The following is a 22,847-nucleotide window of genomic DNA, read 5'->3' as shown; positions in this document are numbered from 1 at the left end:
TCTGTTGAAAGGCGACTAATCGTTCAAGAGAGCAAGAATCTCCAACTTATGCCTCTCATTTGCTTGCCATCTTTGCGCACTCACTCTCATTTGTCGTTGATTCCACAATGTTACGAGTGCCCCATGCTGGAAGGCAATGACCAGGACATCAAGTCGTGCAACACCAATGCGGAGTAACACTCGCAGATGGCCAACCGTCTCAAACTCCCCCGTGCATATTTACGGTTGCTGCATGCATGAATGTGACAAAGCCGGACAGTGGATTGGTCCGCGCAAGAAACGTGGTATTGAAACAACCGTCCGATGACCCCAAACTTTTTGCGCCTAGGGCAGAGCCCGTCCCCTTAATGGAAGGTGACTGATTGTTTGACGCAGAACCAAGTGGTGTGTTCATTGGGCAAGAAGCGAACATGTTTGTCACCAGGGGAGGAGCTCGGAAAGGCTCGTACTCGGGATGAATCTACATAAACAACGCGTCAACGCCAACGCGGGGTTGATGTTTCTCATTGACGCAAGAAGATTATCACAGAATTTGAGAAGCTAACCCTTCCAGATTTGACTACGGAAATGGCGGGTGTTTTGTCCATTCTCTCTGAGCATCCTTCTCATATCCTGGCTATTGCCTTTGGTACAGTAAGTGACTAGCATTCCTACACAAGATTAGAGTATATCATATCCTCAGTGAAGAATCACATGGCTGACTTGCCAGGCCGTCCTCTGGCAATTCCTCGTAGCCGGCTACAACCTCTTCCTCCATCCCCTACGAAGGTTTCCAGGACCCGTCCTTCAACGCGCTTCTCCTCTAATCTGGGCCTGGCAACATGCCACAGGCTATCAAGCCTTTCGAACCCAGCTCCTCCACGACCGATATGGCCCCATAGTCCGAATCAGCCCAAATCACCTGTCTTTCACCGATGTGACGGCCTGGAAAGACATCTACGGCTTTCAAATCGGGAAAGAGCTGGCGGAAAACGAGATCCCCAAGTCGCAGCTCTTCTCAACGACGATCAAGAATTTGCCCACGAGCATCATCAATGCCGAGCGTGAAGAGCACCAGCGGTACCGGCGGGCGCTATCTCATGGCTTCTCGGATAGCTCTATGCGAGCGCAAGAAGGCATTATCATGAAGTACATCGATAAACTGATTTCTCGCTTGCATGAGAACTGCGACGGGAAAGAAGCGCCGCTTAATGTAGAGGCTTGGTATAACTGGACAACGTTCGATATTGCCGGCGACCTAATCTTTGCGCAATCGTTTGGCTGTCTCGATCGCTCAGACTACCATCCCTGGATTGCCTTCATCTTCAAAACTATCCGATACAATGCCATCATGACAGCGATGAAGTATATTGGCCTTGATCCTGTTGTCCAAGGCCTCTTCCGGATCGGTGGTCTTGCTGCGATGATGCAGTTACGTGAGAGCACCGATAAGATGATGCAAACGCGTCTTGATATGGATCCTGACCGGAAGGATTTGTTCGAGGGACTCTTGAGAAAGAAAGAAGAATGGGAATGTGGCCCCCCAAAGCCACTCCTCGTGGAGGTGAATTTACGCTAACTTTGTGTGCACAGAACCTTTCATTTGAGCAGCTGTCAGCTAATGGTCTCATTCTCGTCCTCGCCGGTTCGGAAACTACGGCTACAACTCTGGCCGGCACAACATATCTTCTGTTGAGAAATCCCAAGGTCCTGCAGAAACTTAACGAGGAGGTCCGATCGAGCTTTAGCGACTCTAGCGAGATCACCATCAACTCAGTGAGCAAGTTGTCATACATGCTCGCTGTTCTCAATGAAGCTTTGCGTATGTATCCTCCCGTGACGTCAAACCTCATTCGAGAGGTACCGGAGTTTGGGTGTCAGATTGGTGCAGAGCATGTGCCTCAAGGAGTAAGTAGCCTTGTGCACCAACTCTCCTTTTCGAGGTTCCCATCAGGAGACTAATCCAGACTTTCCTCCAAGACTTTCGTCGAGATCCAGCAATGGTCCGCAAACCATAGTCTAGATAACTGGACCAAGCCCTGGGAGTTCAGGCCGGAGCGCTTCCTGGAAACCAACAAAGAGGAACACAACCATTTAGACGCACTTCAAGCATTCAGCGTTGGCCCACGCAACTGCATTGGGAAGAAGTAAGAACTCCTCATCTATATATTGAACCATTATCGCCGCTGACGCTGAAACCTATGCGAAACAGTCTCGCGTATGCAGAGATGAGGTTGATTTTAGCCCGAATCGTTTTTGACTTTGATCTTCAACTGGCCGAAGGAAACGGGTCCTGGATTCAGAGGCAAAGAGCATTTGGTTTGTGGGATAGAATACCGCTGAATGTCTACTTGAAGCCAGTTGCGCGTGAAGCCCGCGCATAAATTTGCTATAGCATCTCGATAAACCAGGCCAGAGCAAGTACAAAACATCTATCCGTGAATTTTGAGAGGTGATTCGAAGATATTCCAAGAGCCCTAAAGACCCTTGAATTGAGGGGATAAACTCCTTATTGGGTACAGTCTACCCTTTAGCCGTCTTCAGTGTCATTAAGTCATGGTCGTGTGCTTGAAACGCACAACCCCCTTTCCCCAAGCCATTTACTACCTATAAACCAGCCGGACCTTCATCATAGAGCATGTTGCCCCGGCCCACCACCACCCCAAAGACTGAAGTTAAGACCATGAGTATCTCCAGGCATCCCGCCATCAAACGTCTCAAAGTCGGATGGACTCATGTCAGAGAACAGCGCGGTGTCCGGCGTCGGTGCCGGCCACTGCTCAACTGGCAAACCGTCGGGCTGTCTCTGCTTGAAAACTTCGCTGCTCCGGAACCGTGCCACAACGAGCGGCGTGTCACACGACATGCCTAGATTTCGGAACGCAAGCTCCCGTCGTGCCCACCCTGCAAGCAAGTTTTCCGCGCGCAGCAAGTTGTCCTTCCTAGTCAAGTCGTACATCTCCGGGTGGTGGTGATAGAGTCGGTCGATGGCCTTCCATGCCCTGTCAACCAGTGTTCCGACGGGCTGCCACTGTAGGAGCTCAATCATGACGGAGAAAGCGTCAGATTGAAAATGGAGTTTTAGGTACCAGGTGAACTTGTCGTCGATCGTGTCGTACCAGCTAACGTCGCTCTCGAAGGAAATGACCCATGCTCTGAAGAAGGATTGCTGGCTCGCTCCGCCGTCTTTGTTCTCGTCCCATGGCTCTCGCGCGTGCATAATCATGTCGCGCATCCTCTGCGCCGTGAAAGACCGGATCTTACTCGCAACGAGATGTATGCCGCCTGCCGTCGGGTTGCAGAACCGTCGTTCGGCCACAGCGAGTCTCTCATCGTATTGATCTAACGCGAGTCGATACCTGTCGAGGACATGTGGTTGACCGGAGAATTTCCTTGAGTTCTCCGGGCTGATCTTGTCCCCGCTGAGGATGACTGATTCGAACTCCGGCATGGGATTGTCGCAGAAGAAGGCGCGTGATTCATAGAGCATGAGGCAGAATGCCATCTCGGTTGCTCCATCGCGAGACTTGACCGGCTCTGTTGAGCCGGGCAGTAAGTCGGCGTCGTTGACGTTTGATGGGAGTTTTGTATCCCAGTTAGGCGGGAGGAGCGTGTCGCCGAAGCCTGCGAGGACGGCGTATTTTGTTTCTAGCATGATGATTTGCCACCAGATTCGGCGGCGCATCTCGGTCTCGAATGGTTGAAGACCTATGAGTTCTCCGTCGCGATGAAGACCCATCCTTTGAGCTATCCTGACTAGCATGCCGGTCAACACCCATGCGGCGTGGCGATCGAATTGCCCCTGAAGAGACACCTAGCCTGCAGTTAGATCTGAGTCATACTTGTGTGGGACTGACATCTTACCAGGTATAGCACTAAGCACTGCAAAGTGGTCATATTGTACTTTCGTAAAAAGTCCACTTTGGACATGGCCTTTTTCAGTGCAGACATTGAATTTCGTAATGCTCTTGCCTTTTCGAGTTTGAGCATCTGGATTGATTCCGCTTCCGACAAGGCCATGATTGCAACAACGTTGATGGAGCAGAGCAGGGCCTCGAGGTCGGGGCTCAGGTTGAAGCGGTCTGTTGCTGCTTCAAAGACTAGAGGTTCCAGGCTAGGTACGTGAATGACCTTGATCATAGGGTTGACTCGTTCCAGGAATACCTGCCACAGGCGCAGAACTTCGACTGGTCCCAGAGCTAATATGTCAAAGTCCATAGACTTTTGGTGAATTGAGTCGCCGCGTTCTGAGACGCTAGTCGAACCAGACGGGTTCGTTGATTGCTCGGTGTCATTGTCTTCGAGACTGAGCTTGGAGAATTGAAGCTAGATTCCACTTAGATCTTTACTGGGGTGGGACTTATGATTTGATCGAAATACAGTGCACTTACGTGGTCAAGAACATTGCCGCGAAACGGATTTTCCATAAATGTTGGTCGACCTTCATCGCAGACAATCTTGCCATTCGGTCTTGAGCTGGGTTGTTTCCGAGCTTCTTCGTAGCTTATGTGGGACATTGCCGGGCTGTCCGCCACATCGCGTGAGGAACCCGGCGTGTCGGGATTTACGGGGCGGCCATCGGCATCGCGCGGAGCCACCTGGCTCAGAAGACTCTCACACTGATTCAATCTCTCCAACAGGTCCTTCACCACGCGTCTTCTACCAGCTCCTGGTGGTGCTCGCGTCGATGGCACGCACGGTTGATCAGACTATGGTGATCACATCAGTGAGTATGCGTTGCGCCTCGGTGTGGGTGTGCGTAGACCTCGGGTCCATCGGCTGAAGGGTGAGTGAGATGATGACAAACCAACCTTTATGCAGTTGGCGCAGGGGGACTTTCGGTCACACTTGATTTTGCGCTGGTGACAAAAGACGCAGGCCAAGACGTTGCGTGGTTTGTCGCCTACCGGAGTACTCGCCTGTGAAGCTGGGCTTTCGGAGGCCATCAAGATCTACAGATGAGAATATGGGGCTCGTCAGAGATTAGAGAAGTGTATGAGTTGTTGTCGTTCATCGCATGATATGTTTCTCTTCCGAGCTCTGCTCTGTTGGCGGCAACACTCTTTTAAACGTGCCGCTTTTCTGCGGGAAAAAAGACAGGGGGCCACGACATTTGGGGATCCACCAAACGGACTTTGGAGGAGACGCTAGGCTGCATTGGACCGTCCGAGACCCGGCTAATCCTTGCAGCGGACCGGAGCGAAGCCCGGGATCCCGGAGCTCACTGCCACCGAAGAACAAGTGATCTCCCACCCATCCACACACGTAGTCTTGCCTGCTTTCCCATCCCGGGGGAGTGCTCCAGCGAACGTTCGATTTTGTTCTTCATAAGCATTTCATCATTATGCCTGGCAACGATCTCGACTGCCGGGCGTAGCAACTAAGGTAGCTGCTAGTATCCGTTGTGGGCACGCATTATTATAGCTCCAAAATAAGGTTATGTCATGCTGCATCCGGCCTGGCAAACGGACGGAGATTAAGAATTAGACCCCGTCCGCATCATCTCACTTGTCCATCCTCTGAACGGTCCCTCCATGCTGCTGTGGTAGCAGATCGTACTCCTGCGTCATACCCTGGTAAAACATCGGGTCCAGATCGGGCAGGAAATAATTAAAGATTCCCATCACGTCGGTTCCCATGAGCGCACTAGGAGATACCTGGCCCATCCCGCTGTCGAACGCAAAGTCGGTGTATCCTGGTTGCTGCATCGGACCAGACATCATGGCCTCCCTCGGCAGAGTCTTTTAACGCAGATGATGATTAGACGCTTTTTTCCTTGATGAATGGCAGACCTTGTGAGGCCGAGAACTTACATCAGATAGATCCAAAGTCATCTGAGTTGGCCTATCCACTTGTTTATTGTTTCTGGCATCAAGCTCTGACGATTGCTGTACCATTTGCATCGTGGAAGGATTTGTGGGTGCATGAGGTCTCGCAGGATTCATCAAACCAGCCTCGGCATGCTGAATCTCGTTCACGTAGTCTCGCGCAATCTTGGCGAACTCGGCTATCAAAGAACCGGGCACGGTGCCGCCGCTGGCATACTCTATCCGACTGAAGTGACCAGCGACCATGTCGAGCAGAGCCAGGTTGGTGCCTGTATCTGGCTGCCGAGGATCATGAATCACAAGGTCAAATAAGACAAAAAGTGCGGTAATAGGGATTCCCGCAAGGACCCTTACGGGCTATCAGCACCGATCTGATGATAACGGCGGGAAAACGTGTAGTTCGAAGTTTGCTCTCTACTTACCATGTGACCGTGTATGGCTCAACTTCAATCATCGTAGTCAACTCCAAAATTGCCCTCGATGCATTCAAAATGGTCTTCATCTTGTCGTCCTTTGTCGCTTTCACCGCCGGCGTCTCAGGGACAGGCAAATAGCACAGCGTAGTTCTTGCAAGAGTCAGTAACATGCTGTAGTAAAGATAATGAAGAATGAGAGCGAGTGATCTCGCATTAGGACCGGATACGGTTTGAGGGCGTAGAATTCCACCCGGGCGGAAGCCATTGTCTGGCAGAGATGCTCTCCATTCTTCGAGTTCACCGTTTAATTGGTCAATTACGTCGAGATAGTACGAGTCGGAGTTGCCCGACACGCCGACCGAGAAGAGTGATGTATATGCTCGAGAAAGGAGGCGAGCGAAACGCACTAGGTGCAGGAACCAGCTAAAGTCACCCGATGTTGCTTCGGGGACGACGGGGATGGGACAGGATATGTCGCTATCGACAAATCCCTTGTCGTTGTCAGCAGTGCAGAGCAAGTAAACAAGAAGTGTGCATCCATCATAGTATGACGCTATCGTGGTAAAGAGAGGGAAATTCCAAGCACTTACAGAACTTCTCCCAAAGTGGAAGCTGGTGATTTTCTCAACCGCATATAGAATCCAGAAAGACTTCTGGTAAGCGTGAGCCGTTGGACCAGTAAAGCTATGACTGGACATCATCTGAGCCCGTCTTGCCGCCTCTGACATAATGACAGGCTCAACAGCCAAGCCCGAGATCCCTAAGCCATAGACAGACATGGCCGTCAATGCCTGCAAGGTGGTGAGAGAATCAGGAAGCAGCAGGAGCTCTGAGAAGCCGCTCAAGCTGATAGAGAACAGCCGCCACGACTCGCCCTTACCAGGCTCGAATGTCCCCCCATCAGCATACTGGGACCCTAGAGCAAGGACGCTGTGGTAGAGACAACACCATGGCTTGCTGCGTTCGAGGAGATTGGGGAAGTTGGGACTTGACACCGTAGTCTCGAAAGTCGTCCGGTCAAGGAACGGGAACATGGGATGCACTCGCTCAAAGTAGACTGATCATGATCAGCTTTCGCCAACTTCAATGGAGGGTCACAGAAGGGAGAATGGTAAATAATTACGGCGGATGTACAAGGCGGCACGCGCTCTGTCGGTCCCCATATCGGGAGGTTGCGTCCTCCGGGGATTCGTCGCTGCCGAGTCGGTGCGACGAAGACGTCCATTGACAATGACAGAAATTCGACCAACGAGCTCGTTCACCTTCTGATTCTGGAGGCGCGTCGACAGGGAGAGTAGCCTGTTGTCGGAGAAGAACGTGAGGCTGTTCCGGCCCCCTTGATCTGTTAGTACGTGCAGGCCACTGAGGGCATGTGGCGCTTCAATACCAAATATGCCATTGCGCTGTGAGATTTCTGTCAGCTTACAGTTCGCTCACCTCTGCGATCAATTGCTTTGGAATTTTGACTAGTGGTGCTTACTGGTACAAACATGGTTTCCTCCTGGCCTCTTCCAGTAGAGGTCTTTGGCCTCTGTGCTCGTGCTAGGACGCGATCGACGTGGAGTTCTTGGATGCGGTGGGGAGGAGACTTTGGCGACGTGCGATCAGGGAGGACGAGTGGCTTGGTCTCTCCATCTGATGTCGACAAGTCTAGCACGGCTTTGGCGTCTGGGAGACTGGGTGGTCGATTGCTCGATGGCGAATAATTTGTTGGGAGAAGCTGTCCGGCAACTGATAGTTTACTTAGTACTTTGAAATCCTTTGCCATAGAAATCGACCGGAGTTGTTGTGCTTGCTCATCAAAGGAGTGTAAACGTGATATGGTGGGTGTTCAGTTGCCAGTGCTTACCGTTGCGCCTGTGGGCTAGCCTCTTTACACTGAAGCGACACTCTTCTTTTCGACGCTTCCAGTTTCAAAGTTTGTGAGTAAACGGGCACGTCTTTGTCGGGGAAGAGAATCCATTTGGGTTTACTCACGATACAATTCGCGCAAGGTCCGGGCGGGCCGTTACCTATGGATAAAATCAACTCGTCAGTTCGTGAATGAAGAATAGGAATGACAATGAGCTCTCCCGAGTCACGTACTAGGACAGCGGACCTTGCGTGACTTGCAAGCATCGCAGGATTTGTGGGTTCGGGATCCAGCACCAACACCCGTAGGACTGGGCGCGGGCTTATCAGCAGTCATCTTCTCGGCTCGCAGAGGATGAGATGAAAATGCAGGCTGAGAAGCAAAACAACACCGAGAAACGAAGACGAGTAGGTCGGAGACGAGGTCTGTAAGTATGCGAGGATGTGGTTCGCAAGGGGACGGGGGGACCAAGACAATTCAGCTCATGGTGAAAGGAGCTCGGCTCCTTATTTGCCTTTTAGGAGAGTGGAGATTTGGAGAAGTTCGACTGCCATGTGGGTGTAGAGCCTCGGCGCCGAGATACCGGATCGGGCAACTTTGCGTACGCATCGGGCCACTTCACAAAGCCGCCATCCCGGGATCTGCAATCAGGATCTTTGCGGCGCGTGTGGGTGCTTTCTCGTCAACATCGTCAACTCATTTTGCGTTAGTCCTCCTCCCTCGGCGCCGACTTGATTCATACGGCTGCTCTACATCAGCAAAGCCGCACATATGCAGCCAAAACATGGAAATTCGACCATCAGGCTCGGCTCGCGAAGCTGTTAGCTTCGGCAGCGTGACGTGAAGCTAGTGATCTGGTCCCTGCTCATCGGGGCCTCTCTGCCCATGTCGACCCGTTGATAGTAGGTATTGACGTTAGAAATGCGTAGCTGTGTTGTTGTTTTCACATGTCTGCCTTGTGTTGAACGTGAAAACTTATTTTTAACAAGGTGGGCGCCTCTTTTGGGAAGCTTGTTAGGATATAACTTGCCATTGACCCCCGTTGGGTGACGTTACTTGAGCCTCCTCTCTTCTGCGATTCTCAGGTTCTTTCTTATCTGCTTGTTGCGCATTTATCAAATCAACTCACAAGATGCATCGCCCGCAGGGTGACAGCGGCAACGTCATGTCCAAACCGTCGGATGACACCTTGCACGCCAAAGCCAGTCAGGAACACGATCACCAGAGGAATGACATGGACATTGAAGCCAACGATGCCCAGGTCAACGAGCTCGTCAGGCCTTACAGTCTCGATCTTATTCGCTCAGCGTCAAGACTCGACCCTGGTATCAACCCGTTCCTATCGGACCACCCTGCCCTGGATCCAAGCTGTCGCGAAGAGTTCAACGCCAAGAAGTGGGCCCGAGCCCTTCTACAGCACTCATATCATCATCCCGAGGACTACCCAAGACTTGAAGCCGGAGTCGCGTATCGCAACCTGAGTGTTCATGGGTACGGCACCGACACGGACTACCAGAAGGATGTCCTTAACGTCCTCTGGCAAGCACCAATGATGATCAAGCAGGCTCTCAGCAACCGTCGCCAAAAGATTGACATCTTGAGAGAGTTTGACGGAATCGTCAAGAGTGGTGAGATGCTCTTGGTGCTGGGCCGTCCCGGCAGTGGTGTTTCTACCTTGCTCAAGACGATCGCTGGTGAGACTCAGGGTCTTCATCTGGGGGATCACTCACACTTCAGTTACCAGGGTCAGTAACAATGCCTCCCAAACTCTGTTAGGGGTGCTATATGCTAGGTCCTCACGAAAGCTGACTGACAAAATTCATCACAAACAGGCATCCCAATGGAAACTATGCACAAACGATTTCGCGGTGAAGTGATTTATCAGGCCGAAACAGACATCCACTTCCCCCACCTCACGGTTGGACAGACACTTCTTTTCGCCTCACTAGCAAGAACGCCAAAGAATCGACTCCCTGGCGTCAGCAGACAGAGATACGCCGAACACTTGCGGGACGTCGTGATGGCAGTTTTCGGCATCTCCCACACCATCAACACAAAGGTCGGAAACGACTTCGTTCGTGGTGAGTGGCTCAAGCCTTTGACAGCTTTGAGGCAACCTCCACTAACTCTCCATAGGTGTCAGCGGAGGCGAGCGCAAGCGCGTCAGTATTGCGGAGGTCACGCTCAGCCAGAGCCCTATTCAATGCTGGGACAACAGCACTCGCGGTTTGGATAGTGCTACCGCATTGGAGTTTGCTCGGACTTTGCGGTTGTCTACTGACATGGCCAAAACTTCGGCCATTGTCGCGATGTATCAGGCTTCGCAGCCGGCGTATGATGTCTGTATCTCCATCCCAAATCTACCATATATCGTTGTTGACTTATAATCGTCTAGGTATTTGACAAGGTCGCGGTTCTTTATGAAGGTCGCCAGATCTACTTTGGCTCCACGGCGCTGGCGAAGCAATACTTTGTCGACATGGGCTACCGCTGCCCCGACCGCCAAACCACCGCTGATTTCCTCACTTCCCTCACGAACCCCGCAGAACGAGTGGTGCGAGAAGGATTTGAGAACAGAGTGCCCAGAACGCCAGACGAGTTTGCAACAGTATGGAAGGGAAGCGATGTCAGGGCAAGTCTTATGGAGGAGATATTTGCCTTTGAGGAGGAACATCCTCTTGATGGCTCAGGGGAAGAAAAGTTTGTCGCGACGCGCCAAGCTCACAAAGCATCTCTTGTGTAAGTGGTGATGCAGGCAGGAGGTCGTGGTATAATCATTTGCTAACAGTCGAGAAGGACTCCGCAATCACCTTACACTATTTCCATGCCCATGCAAATCTGGTTGTGCATGACGCGTGGGTACCAGCGTCTCTTGGGTGACTGGCTGTTCTTCGTTGTCACTATTGGTGGTAACTTGGTCATCTCTTTGGTTCTTGGAAGCATCTTCTTCGACCTGCCCTCCGATGCGTCAAGTATGAACTCTCGTTGCATTCTGTTGTTCTTTGCGATTTTGTTCAACGGTCTCAGCAGTGCTCTTGAGGTATGTTTCGAATTCTCCTCCAAGTAGCCCTACGACGAGAAAGATTTACTAATATGGCGATGATCAGATCCTCACGCTGTACGTCCAGAGACCTATTGTCGAAAAGCACGCTCGCTATGCTCTGTACCATCCCGCCTCCGAAGCAATCTCATCCACGATCTGCGATCTTCCCAGTAAGATTCTTTCTACCTTGGCCTTCAATATTCCTCTCTACTTCATGGCAAAGCTCCGCCAAGAGGCCGATGCCTTTTTTATCTTCCTCCTCTTCGGCTTTACCACTACACTTTCAATGTCCATGATCATCAGAACCATCGGCCAGACGTCCCGTACCATTCATCAAGCCTTGACGCCAGCCGCTATCTTCATCTTATCGCTCGTCATCTACACCGGCTTCATCCTCCCGACCCGCGATATGAAGGGATGGCTCCGCTGGATCAACTACATCAACCCCATAGCCTACGCTTTCGAGAGTCTGGTCGCCAATGAGTTCAATGGTCGGCAGTTCCCCTGTCCCTCATTCGTTCCGGCCTACCCGAACGCTGCGCCAAACGAGAGGACGTGCTCGGTCGCCGGCGCTGCACCAGGCGCAGACTTCGTTGACGGTGACTTCTACATGAATGCCACTTTCAGCTATTACAAGTCTCACATTTGGAGGTATGTTCTGTTTTTTTTGAAAGGTTCTTCGCAAAAAAGTTTAACGTGTCACTCAGGAACTTCGGCATTTTGATTGCCTTCATCGTCTTCTTCATGTGCGTTTACTTGCTCGCGGCGGAGTACATCACCACAGACCGCTCCAAGGGCGAGGTGTTGATCTTCCGGCGTGGTCACTCGGTCCCGACACTATCAAAAAACTCATCCGACGAAGAAAATGGCCAACCTGAACGCGTTTACCAACATGAGAAGTCCGAGGGACATGCTCCTCAGTCGGGTGTCAAACAATCCGCAATTCATAAAAGCCAATCGGTATTCCACTGGAAAGATGTTTGCTACGACATATCAATCAAGGGCAACAACCGCAGAATTCTTGACAAAGCTAGCGGATGGGTAAAGCCGGGAACTCTGACTGCTTTGTTGGTGAGTCTACCTCCATTCAAGAGAAGGATTTCTGCTGACGATCGATTCAGGGCTCTACTGGCGCTGGCAAGACTACTCTACTTGATGTCCTGGCTAACAGGGTGACTATGGGTGTTGTGACAGGAGATATCCTCGTCAATGGTGTTCTCAGAGACCAGTCTTTCCAGCGAAAGGCCGGGTACGTTCAGCAACAAGACATCCACCTCGAGACATCCACTGTTAGGGAAGCCTTGCGATTCAGCGCCATGCTACGCCAGCCAGCGGCTGTCAGCAAGCAAGAGAAGTACGACTATGTTGAAGAGGTGATTGGGCTTCTGGAGATGGAGGCCTATGCCGATGCCATTGTCGGAGTGCCCGGAGAAGGTAAGTCCTCAACTGGTCTTTGCACCTCATTTTCAAGGACTGTTAAGCTAATCCGTACTACCACAGGCCTAAACGTTGAGCAGAGAAAACGACTGACTATTGGCGTCGAGCTCGCTGCGAAACCTGATCTCCTTCTCTTCCTTGACGAACCGACCTCGGGCCTCGACAGTCAGACAGCATGGTCAATCTCATCACTGATCCGAAAGCTCTCTGAAAACGGCCAAGCCATCCTTGTGACAATCCACCAGCCTTCTGCTCTCCTATTCCAGCAATTCGACCGTCTTCTTCTCCTTGCACATGGCGGCAAAACAGTCTACTTTGGCGACATTGGCGAGAACTCCCGCGTGCTCACGAGCTACTTTGAGCAGTACGGAGCAACGCCCTGCGGACAGGACGAGAACCCCGCCGAGTGGATGCTCAAAGTCATCGGCGCAGCTCCGGGCGCCAAGGCTGAGAGGGATTGGCCCGAGACCTGGAAGGAGAGCCATGAGTGTGCCGAGATGCGCCGCGAGCTCGAGCGTCTGGAGCAGGGCGTGGCGGCGAATGGCTCGACGTCCAGTCCCGATGAGATGTCCACTTATGCTGCGCCGTTTCATGTTCAGCTTGCCTTGTGCACTGAGCGTGTCTTTCAACAGTATTGGCGCACGCCTTCGTACATTTACTCCAAGTTGATTTTGTCTGGTGGCACGGTACGTCTCAATGCTTACTGGTCAACGACCTAATGGACCTTCAACTTACACTTTGCACAGAGCTTATTCATCGGGGTGTCCTTCTACAACTCACCGCTCACGATGCAAGGACTCCAGAGTCAGATGTTTTCCATCTTCATGTTGTTGGTGGTCTTTGCCTTCCTCGTCTATCAGACGATGCCCAACTTCATCCTGCAACGCGAGCAATACGAGGCGAGAGAACGCGCCTCCAGAGCGTATTCATGGTATGTGTTCGTCTTGGTCAACATCATTGTCGAGCTTCCCTGGAACACCTTGGCTGCTATCGTGATTTTTTTCCCATTCTATTATCTGGTCGGCATGTATCGCAATGCCATACCGACGGATGCGGTTACGGAACGTGGCGGTCTCATGTTCCTACTCATCTGGGCCTTCATGCTCTTCGAGTCAACATTTGCCGATATGGTTGTCGCTGGTGTACCCACAGCAGAGATCGGAGCGACTCTTTCTCTTCTACTTTTTGCTTTGTGTCTGATCTTTTGCGGGTAAGTTCAACACCGATTTAATCAACCTGAAGTCTTCAAACTCACGAATCAACAGTGTCATTGTGCCGGTCAATGCCCTGCCAGGTTTCTGGAAGTTCATGTACCGCGTCTCACCCTTGACTTACCTGGTCGAAGGTCTCTTGTCAACGGGATTGGCCCACAATAAGGTCAACTGCTCTCAACTCGAGCTGCTGCAATTCAGTCCCGCGAATGGAACCGCATGTGGTGATTACATGGCCCCGTACATGCAAATGGCCGGCGGCAGTGTCTTCAACCCCAACAGCACCGACATCTGTCAATTCTGCCCTCTGGCTACGACAGATGCTTTCTTGACTACCATATCTACGTCATACGGTAGACGATGGCGGTCGTACGGGCTGATGTGGGTCTACATAATCTTCAACTTGTTTGCAGCTTTGTTCCTGTATTGGCTTGCTCGGGTGCCGAAGAAGCACTCCCTTGCTCAACTTTGGAAGAAGAAGTCTTCCTAAAAACCCGACTCTCAGCTTTCTCGGCTTCAATCACTCAAGATAAAGGGGCAATGAGGGCCTCCGGAGTTTCAACGTCTTTCTCGAAGGACTCAAACACGCATAACTACTAGTCCCTAACAATTTACTTTTTTATTCACTTTTCGACTTGATTATAGAGTATTAGAGTGAATATTATTTTACAACATGGTATTTCGTGCAGCTGTATTATAGATAAACTTCCAAAATCAAGACGTCGCTTTCATCTGTGGAGTGCATTCATTGCTTTGGCTTCCTTCCGAACTCAGGTGAATCGGACTGTGCAAATATCAATGGATTCCATTCCATTTATTGAGGATTCAAAATGTTTGGGCAATTATCGTGGTGTTTCCATTCGTAGTGATTGGGCGATTTATAGTGAACGTCGAAGTTTGAAGACTCTATCTTGCTCATTGTATGCATTGCAATTGAGTCGTATTCATCATCGAACGGTTGCAAAGCACAACTTCAACGCTATGTAGACAATATTTCATAAAGATGAATGGTCCCGAACTTAACATGTTAAATCGTTTTCGATTCGATCCGTCAATGAAGACCGCCCTCGGAGCAACCTTGGCTCTGAACGGAAGAGGGGTTGCAACTTGTGGTGGTGCGCCCGGAGTATGTTTCCATATCTGTTGACAAATCATCATGATTATTTGTCTGTTGCACAATCATTGATTTGTAATTAATGGCACGACAGAATCCGCGTCGGAGGTACTGCGCCTCCTTAATCAGCCAATGTCGAGCGTTCGGAGCTTCAAGTGTGCGGGCATGTCCGACGTTGGCCCCAAGTTGTGGATGTGTGGAACTGATCCTGAGAATTGCGTGTTGACATGGAGCGGGGTAAGTCGGTGCTGATAGGTGTTTTCGGCAGTTTCAGAGGCTGAGAGTTACTGATGAATAGTTGATCATGGTCTCTGGCCTTGATGTGGTCTGGTTGGCATATCTTGACGGAACGGGCCCGGTCTGGGGCCGCACCGCCAAGTAGCCGAGCACCGATCGCATCCCGCCCGACAACAAGCAACGTTGAAGAATTGGCGATTTTTTCCTGAGGCTCTCCAAAACAGCTAACGATAAAGGCGCCAGATGTTCTTTGCCACAATGATCAAGTGTGCTGGATTTAGATGGGGTTATGGTGACATCTCACTGGGGAACCCCTTGCCGATTTCGGCTCGGGGTGTAAGGCGTGATTATCTTGCAGTTGTCGTCATATCGTGCAACGGATGTATATAGGCGACCACATAATTCACGAATAGCAATTTCAGGAAGAAGACTATTCTGCAGTATTGATACCCAAACCCAAGAAAACACTTAGCAAAATGCCGACCGAGTTCATCAGCGTAACTTTCCCCAACGCCTCAACGGAGATCAACCCGATCCCTGGTGCTGGCGTTGATCCCGAGTTCCTAGTCCGCTACGCTAAGAACTTGGACGACTACGGCTTCAACTACACACTCGTTCCTTACGGCTCAAACTCATTTGATCCCTTCACAATTGGTGCGACCATCGCAGCGGTCACCAAGAACGTCAGCGTCATCATCGCCTTGCGGCCAAACACCCTCTACCCCACCGTTGCCGCGAAGGCCCTGGCAACACTCGACCAACTCAGTAAGGGCCGTGTCGTCGTGCACTTCATTGCCGGCGGAAGCGATGCAGAGCAAGCCAAGGAGGGTGATTTCCTTTCCAAGGACGAGCGGTATGGCCGCCTTGAGGACTACATCAAGATTCTCCGCCGAGCGTGGGAATCACCGGAGCCCTTCAGCTGGGAGAGCAAGTACTACACCTTCAGAGACTTTCACAGCAGCGTCCGCCCGACAAAGGGCACAATTCCTGTTTCCGTTGGCGGTTCATCCCCTGAGGCCTACCGTATTGGTGGTTCCCTCGCCGACATTTTCGGACTGTGGGGTGAGCCGTTGAAGGAGACAAAGGAACAGATTGACCGCATCTACGCCGAGGCCGAGAAGGCCGGCCGCAAGGACCGGCCCCGCATCTGGGTTACCTTCCGTCCCATCATCGCCGAGACGGAGGAGCTTGCATGGGCCAAGGCACACCGCACGCTCGATGCGCTCAAGGGAAACATTTCTGCCGGACAGGGCAAGCCTGGTCAGAACGGACCCGAGCCTCAGAATGTCGGCTCGCAGCGTCTGCTTGACATCGCTAAGAAGGGCGAGGTTCAGGACCGGGCGTTGTGGTACCCCACCGTCACTGCGACTAACGCTCGCGGAGCCTCTACGGCACTGGTAGGATCTCCCAAGACCATCAACGACTCCATTTTGGACTATGTCGATCTTGGTGCTGAGTTGATTTCTATCCGTGGATATGACAACCTCAACGATGCTATTGACTATGGTCGCTATATTCTGCCTGCGGTCCGCGAGGAGTTGAAGAAGCGTGAGAACGGCACCAATGGCACCAATGGGGCTTAGATATTTGATAATTAGCGCTTGTGTAATTTCTAGGGTCGCGTGTATGTCCTTTTGGGCAAGCGAAGCCATATTAATAGGTAGCCAGTCCTGAAAGTAGATGAAAATTACATGGGACATCAGAGATGACAAACCCAGAAGGAGCCATGAAGTGTAGTGAACAAGATCAGTCAAGAAATGTACAGTTTCATTATTGAGACATTTTCCCATTCCATCATAATTCGTGTTATACTTCATGACCACATCCCAACCCTATGTGATGTAAACCGGCAGACGGCTTCCAAATATCTCGCTCTTCTCAACTTGGATATCCTTACCATGGAAATCATGCAGAAGCAACCAGCATACCATGCGGAAGACAAGCATGCACCACACATCATTGATCTGCTGTTGCTGGTCGTGGGCGATCACCTCTGTGGAAGCATCAGAGATGATCGATCTAGCTCCACGCTCTTTACGAGCTTTATCAACCCGCAGCTGTTTGCAAACAACATCAATGACCCGCTTGCGCACCGAGAGAAGGTAAATTTCGGCTAGAACACCATGCCTCTCGCTCGAAGACGCGGAATCCAGCTTCTGAAGGAGCGATATCTCCTTCTCGATTTCCTCGTTCTCCTCTCGCGTCCTCAAGATAGGGGATGCTCCTGGAACAACAAGGTCGTGTCTTGAGTCCCTCTTTGACCGAGCATGATCTCCTGTAGTGACCACAACCGTCTTGTATTCCCCTTCTTTGTCGTTCAAAATACGCAAGATTTCTTGCAGGTGCACGCGGAGCACGTTTTGGACAAGGTTTATCCTCTCTTGACTCTGAAGGAATTCGTCGCATTTCGAAATGGCCGAATGCAAAGCCATGACGAGGTCATTGGAGTAGATTCTTTCCTCGGTGTTGTTTGTTCGTCTCAGAATCGCTTCCGGGCCGTCACGAGATTCGAGCTCTTCGAACTTGTCTTCGATTTTGCCGGCTTCTTTGAGAATCACGCTAATTCGAGATCCTTCTGTACTTCTGAGCATTGGTTCTGTTGCTGCCGACTCACCCACTATGTGGACGTAGTCGCTGAGGAAAGTCCTCAGTGAAAATGACTTCCGGTCCCAATGCCAAATGGTTGGGTTGGGAAGCATGCGGAAAGCCGTGCCGGGGATCTGTAGGACGGCACCCACCATGCCTAGGATCTCAAAAGCAACTAAAACGTAACAGTCAGTATTCGAATCTCGTGAATATAATGATTCTTGGCAAGACTTACTTGGGAAGAGATGGATGTGTCTTGTATCTGGAGTAGACTTTCGGAAATGCCGGACAGTGTTAGTGTTACAACCGATCACCACTAGAGTCTCTGCAATGGCCGACATGCTGCCAAGCTGTAGCGTTCCGATATCCTTTGGTTCGTCAGCGTACTTGTAGTTGTCGTTGTTCTGCTGGCGGAAAATCGTCGGACAATAACCAAAGCAGAGCTCCTTGACCTTATTGTTCGGCACTACCCTGTTCTCGTGAAACCAAGTCGGACCAGTCTTCTCGAATGTAAACACAACACCGAGATCGTCGACGTCGTAGCCGGTGATGCTGAACCCATTGCCCTGCCCTCGGTAACGGTCTTCGTTTCGGTTAAACTCTTTCCAATGAACGCCTAACATTGCCGCCATTTCCACCAGATGTGAGATCGTTGTCGTTGCGTAAGGTTTCTTCATGTTGTCTGGCATACTATCCCAAGACTTCTTCTTCCTCTGCATGCCAACGGTAAGAGTGTAGGGTACCGTGGTGCTGGCCTGGGTCGGGTGACACGATGTCTGGGCTTCCCATTGAGGGTTGTATCCGAAATACTCCTTATCCTGCCATGTTCGAGACTCCCTCTCCATACGCTGAATAGCCATGAGCAGACTCGTCCAGTTTGCGAGCTCGTTGTCGGCGGTGTGGATAGCTTGGCGCGTCATCCCAGCCCTCAAAGTTTTGGAGTGCTTGTCGTACTCTTCCTGGTCCCAGGTATACGTTTTCTTGTAACTATCTGTTGTTCCGGTCATGTAGGTAATCTCCTTGTCGTCGTGCACGCCGAGGGGTCCCCGCGGGTTCGTCGGCGGCGCAACGAATATGACGGGAACTTCAAATTCCACCTCAAAGCGGAACTCGTACCATTTGAATCGTCGTCGTGTGAACCTCGCCCAATCTCCCATGACTTTTGGAGTGCATGATGAGTAGCCCGTTGCCGACGCGTAGTATTGCTGGAGGGCCTGGAAAATCGCAATGATGAAGGCGAGAACTGAAATTACCAATGCCACAACCGCTACGATCAACTCAACTTGGTTGTCATTGTTGTCACTGTCGCTGCCGGATGAGCTTGTGGGGTCAGATGACGACATATTGGCGAGATCCCTCAACTTGGATGCAGGCAGTTGACGTTGCTCCTCTAGGCACTCGGAACGATTGTGAAAAGGGACATTGAGCCCCCAAGATACAAATAAAGTGAGTATAGTGACTAAAACTCTCTTGAAATATCGAAGGAGAAAGAGATTAGCAGAGAGCCTGATTTATCAAGGGCTTTCTCCAGTGCTGACAGCCAGCCTGATCCGAGCCTGGCTGAGACAAAATGCAGTTCAGCTAGGCAGCCAAAATCAGCCCCTGCGCAGGAGCAAGTATCACGTGTAACCCCTGCAGTTCTCCATAATGGAACAAGTGCAACAAATGATTCAAATTGTCTTGGGAGACCGGGGCCGTAAGGCTCTCCCGCTCGCTGGAGCGTGCTGGTCATATGAACTGCTAGCGGATATGCTAGTGCTGAAAGTTGTTGGCATCTCATTCGATCATCTGTGCCAAGTTATAGCTAGACTAAGGTTCGCCCCGACGCCATCTACCAGTCTAGTGGAATTAGTAAAGCAGGCCCGGAACCCTATCGCTTCATCCCAAGATTTAGTTACACCTCGAAAGGAAAACAAAAAGAAAGCGGGAGCCATTCTCCAATACCAGGACATTGAATGCTCAACATTGGAACAGCAGGTCTGGAAGACTTATTCCAGCAACTCAGCCCCGGAGTAAGCACTAGACACAACGGCCAGCTGGCTGAAGTCATCGTCCCAGCTGGTTGGTTAAGACGGTCGATGCGGGGCCTCGGTCCCCTGTTCGCAAGAATCGGTAGTGGTCATCATTGGTTCGAGTAGCACATCCTTGCGGCGGGACATGCTGACATGCAGAAGACGGCACCGCTATTCCGGCCCAGCCCTCTGGTGCACACATGATTTTCCATTTCCCATCCCTCCCCTGTCTGCCGTCCCTTTGTCCGTAACTCTCACAGGCCATGAACGGCTGTGCCTATAATCATTTTCTGAGAAATGATCATGGCGAGAATTCGAGGCACTCGAGAGTAATTTACCAATCAGATTTCCCAGGTGAAAGTGGGCGAGCACCTCCTGAAATACGACGTTTCTAGCGATAGGCAGGGTTGCCAAGTCATTGCAAATGTAACAGCAGGTTGCACCAGTCACAGAAGTAAAACAAACTCTCTGCGCCGCCGAACCCAGGGAATTTGAGTGAGTAGAGGAGCTATCAGCCAATGATTATCTCGACAAGACAGTTGTCCAAACTCCCCTCGTCTATTCCTTCGTCTTCAAGTAATCCGTCTTTCGCCACGCTCATCAAGAATATTGCTGTAAAATAGCATCCGCTGCCTGTGTAAGAGAAGTCAGTCAGCACTAAAGTCACTGCACTAGTCTCGCTCACATTCGAGCCATCTCATGCGTAGGGGCGCAAATTTACCTTTTCAGCGATTGCATAGACCGTCGCCTGATTATGCGCCGATGGAAGTAAAGGCATGATACTAGCATCGACTACCCTCGAGCCATCGATCCCATGCACATTAAGGTTGGAATCCACGACACCACCAAGTGGCCTGGGAAGCATAGCGCAGGTCCCAGTATAGTGATACTCTGTAGCGCTGACTCCTTCAACGAATTCCAAAATGTCAGAGTCGCTCAGGGCAATGACCCAAGGCAGCGTTTCCGTTGCTCCAAGAGCTTGGACTTGCTGCGTGGCAAGGAGTTTCGGTTGACCGTAGTGACTCAACCTCCATTTGCCCGTCGTAAGAGTAGGAGAGACAGCGAGGTTCAATGACTGGGGGCGCGAAGGGGTCGATGAGGTTAATTCCAATAGCCTAACGGCTTGAGGGGTGCATCAAGATATTCACTACTGAGCGTCCACCGTCCCTATAAAGAAGCTCCATATCGGCCGTGGAATTACGTTGGTGCATTTGCAGAATTTGCTGTACGTGTTTCGAGTATCCGTCTTTAACGATTTGGTCAGTATTCTGGGGGAGGTACTAAGCGGTGCCACTGTTGATAGCAGATAGTAGTTTGCCAGTAACATCCGACTGGGTGAAGTTTGAGAGAGGAACAAACGCGAGTGCTTCTGCAATGGTATCCGTACAGCGCCTTAACAATTCGAATTTTAGACGAAACTGCAGTTTTTCACTTGCAGGCCTTACCCCTTAGTTGCGAGCAATAGAGATCTCTTTGCTCAGCATCAAATGTTGAGTTTACCAACTCGTAGTTCTCGGGTATCCCAGTACTTAGTGCTCGCTACATGTCAAGTAAACCAGCCATGCAATGACTTCTACATCATTGAGGACTTGCCGGTAGGCTTACAAGAAGCAAGCGTTAGCCCGAATGGATGATCTCGCAGGCTTGCGACAACGCTGTTAACGGAAATTTGGACGTATTACTCTTGACATTCTGCCTGATTGCCAGAAGCTACTTAATGAAGTAAGGTATTTTCGCAGAGTCTCTATCTCATCGACCTTAGCTGTGAACATTATTTGCGCCCAAGAAATGGAACACGTGAATTAATGATGTTAGTACTAGACTTGGCTGGCTCTACGTCTAAGCTGAGAGGCCCTTTCTAGACCAATGCTCCCACATTCACGCAACCATGCTTAAATACAGCCTTCCCTCATTGGACTTGACTACCCTCGGCCAGCTCTTGGCCTTTGCGGCACATGAAAGATTGTGACTATGATCAAACCGCTGCTCGGAGTGTTCGTTGAGAAGGATGTATGCAAATACACAATTATACTTTCAGAGTATTGTTTGGAGGCAAATGTTGGCTAACGTTTCCTGGATGTGTGTGCCTTAGCAGTGCAAGTTGCTTCGTAGCCACATCCGAATCAGGTCGCATATGTGTTCATCGTGGAGAACCAAGCCACCCGTGAGTGAGTCAGAAGGCCACCAAGGAATTATCAGAGATATAGCATCAATAGCTGAGATACACTCATTTATATTTGTTCCTTTAATTCCCGCTACCTTAGCTGTTCAGGACTTGCGGGAAATATAGCTACTTGGGGATCTAGGGAGTGTTCCCTCATCGTTTCACCAGGGTATGGACCCGGAACCTTCCAAAACAGAATAGACTAATATTTTCGGTAAATGTATATGATCAAAGGTGCAGATCGTCTAGACCAAATGCTTATCGAATGCACAATAAGCCCTTCATCATAAGTTCCGGTGGATCATCGACCAACCTCCAAGATCGCCAACTACCTCAATGTAACATGCTAACAAAAGAATGCCAACACGAAATAGGTAAACAATCAAATACGGGCTGATGTTAACCTGTGATCCATCGCAACGATGCTGTCATTACCCATGAAGGCAAGGAAGTGACTGGAGGCACCGATGAGACCAGCGCCTCTTTTCGGCATACAATCTCGTGATTATCTTAAAAAGTACCCGTGGCGATCTTTGCGTGCATGTTCAAATACGTCTTCATGATTGGACTAGAAAACGAATAACCAAATGAAGCTGCAGTCAGCATGAGCCTGGCCAATGAGCAGACAGTCCGAAGCCCCCACTGGCTGCTGCCAAGTGATGCATCAGAACTGAAGAGAATTAGAGTGCGGCTTACCTTACGTTGTCTAGGATGACTAAATAGTCTAAAACTGCCTTGCTACTTGCAGCGCGCACGCAACCAAGTGGATTTTGCCGCCTGCTCTGCTTACTCGATCTCTTTCGCCCCACGTCTCCGTGATGTCCGGCACTGAAGACAGAGGTGGGTATTCTGATACTTGGATATTGGGACAATATGAACAGGTCTATTCGACAACATCCAAGACTGGGGCTCTCTCTTTCATTGTTGATTCAGAAGCAATATATTATGCTAAGTTCGTCTCGCTTTTC

General features: G+C 50.7%; 7 protein-coding genes across 7 annotated transcripts; 3 read left to right on the top strand and 4 right to left on the bottom strand.

Moving 5' to 3' along the window:
• Window positions 1–567: 567 nt before the first annotated feature.
• CTAM01_12309 (isotrichodermin C-15 hydroxylase) lies at window positions 568–2,363 on the top strand (the record flags this gene model as incomplete). The annotated part of the gene is made up of 5 exons (XM_060528316.1): window positions 568–633; window positions 710–1,543; window positions 1,573–1,887; window positions 1,960–2,126; window positions 2,192–2,363. The coding sequence occupies 5 exons, from the start codon at window positions 568–570 to the stop codon at window positions 2,361–2,363; spliced, it is 1,554 nt and encodes a 517-aa protein (XP_060377085.1).
• A 245-nt stretch (window positions 2,364–2,608) lies between these two features.
• On the bottom strand, window positions 2,609–4,925 carry CTAM01_12308 (C6 zinc finger protein; the record flags this gene model as incomplete). Its single annotated transcript, XM_060528315.1, has 4 exons — window positions 2,609–3,793; window positions 3,844–4,305; window positions 4,371–4,688; window positions 4,791–4,925. The coding sequence occupies 4 exons, from the start codon at window positions 4,923–4,925 to the stop codon at window positions 2,609–2,611; spliced, it is 2,100 nt and encodes a 699-aa protein (XP_060377084.1).
• A 558-nt stretch (window positions 4,926–5,483) lies between these two features.
• Window positions 5,484–8,411, bottom strand: CTAM01_12307 (uncharacterized protein; the record flags this gene model as incomplete). The annotated part of the gene is made up of 10 exons (XM_060528314.1): window positions 5,484–5,720; window positions 5,793–6,156; window positions 6,230–6,714; window positions 6,814–7,280; window positions 7,347–7,559; window positions 7,611–7,626; window positions 7,704–7,954; window positions 8,073–8,127; window positions 8,201–8,235; window positions 8,309–8,411. 10 exons carry the CDS (start codon window positions 8,409–8,411, stop codon window positions 5,484–5,486), a joined length of 2,226 nt encoding a protein of 741 aa, XP_060377083.1.
• Window positions 8,412–9,207: 796 nt separating this feature from the next.
• Window positions 9,208–14,256, top strand: CTAM01_12306 (uncharacterized protein; the record flags this gene model as incomplete). Its single annotated transcript, XM_060528313.1, has 11 exons — window positions 9,208–9,820; window positions 9,908–10,156; window positions 10,212–10,414; window positions 10,471–10,814; window positions 10,872–11,115; window positions 11,183–11,769; window positions 11,826–12,189; window positions 12,240–12,552; window positions 12,619–13,241; window positions 13,302–13,765; window positions 13,821–14,256. The coding sequence occupies 11 exons, from the start codon at window positions 9,208–9,210 to the stop codon at window positions 14,254–14,256; spliced, it is 4,440 nt and encodes a 1,479-aa protein (XP_060377082.1).
• A 1,337-nt stretch (window positions 14,257–15,593) lies between these two features.
• On the top strand, window positions 15,594–16,700 carry CTAM01_12305 (uncharacterized protein; the record flags this gene model as incomplete). The annotated part of the gene is made up of 1 exon (XM_060528312.1): window positions 15,594–16,700. One exon carries the CDS (start codon window positions 15,594–15,596, stop codon window positions 16,698–16,700), a length of 1,107 nt encoding a protein of 368 aa, XP_060377081.1.
• Window positions 16,701–16,949: 249 nt separating this feature from the next.
• On the bottom strand, window positions 16,950–19,046 carry CTAM01_12304 (modin; the record flags this gene model as incomplete). The annotated part of the gene is made up of 2 exons (XM_060528311.1): window positions 16,950–17,878; window positions 17,939–19,046. The coding sequence occupies 2 exons, from the start codon at window positions 19,044–19,046 to the stop codon at window positions 16,950–16,952; spliced, it is 2,037 nt and encodes a 678-aa protein (XP_060377080.1).
• A 1,366-nt stretch (window positions 19,047–20,412) lies between these two features.
• Window positions 20,413–21,042, bottom strand: CTAM01_12303 (choline dehydrogenase; the record flags this gene model as incomplete). The annotated part of the gene is made up of 2 exons (XM_060528310.1): window positions 20,413–20,830; window positions 20,876–21,042. The coding sequence occupies 2 exons, from the start codon at window positions 21,040–21,042 to the stop codon at window positions 20,413–20,415; spliced, it is 585 nt and encodes a 194-aa protein (XP_060377079.1).
• Window positions 21,043–22,847: the final 1,805 nt, after the last annotated feature.

Source organism: Colletotrichum tamarilloi (assembly GCF_030869305.1).
Source record: "Colletotrichum tamarilloi strain Tom-12 chromosome Unknown Scaffold_74.1, whole genome shotgun sequence".
Lineage (NCBI taxonomy): Eukaryota > Fungi > Ascomycota > Sordariomycetes > Glomerellales > Glomerellaceae > Colletotrichum > Colletotrichum tamarilloi.
This window is presented reverse-complemented; position numbering and strand designations above follow the sequence as displayed.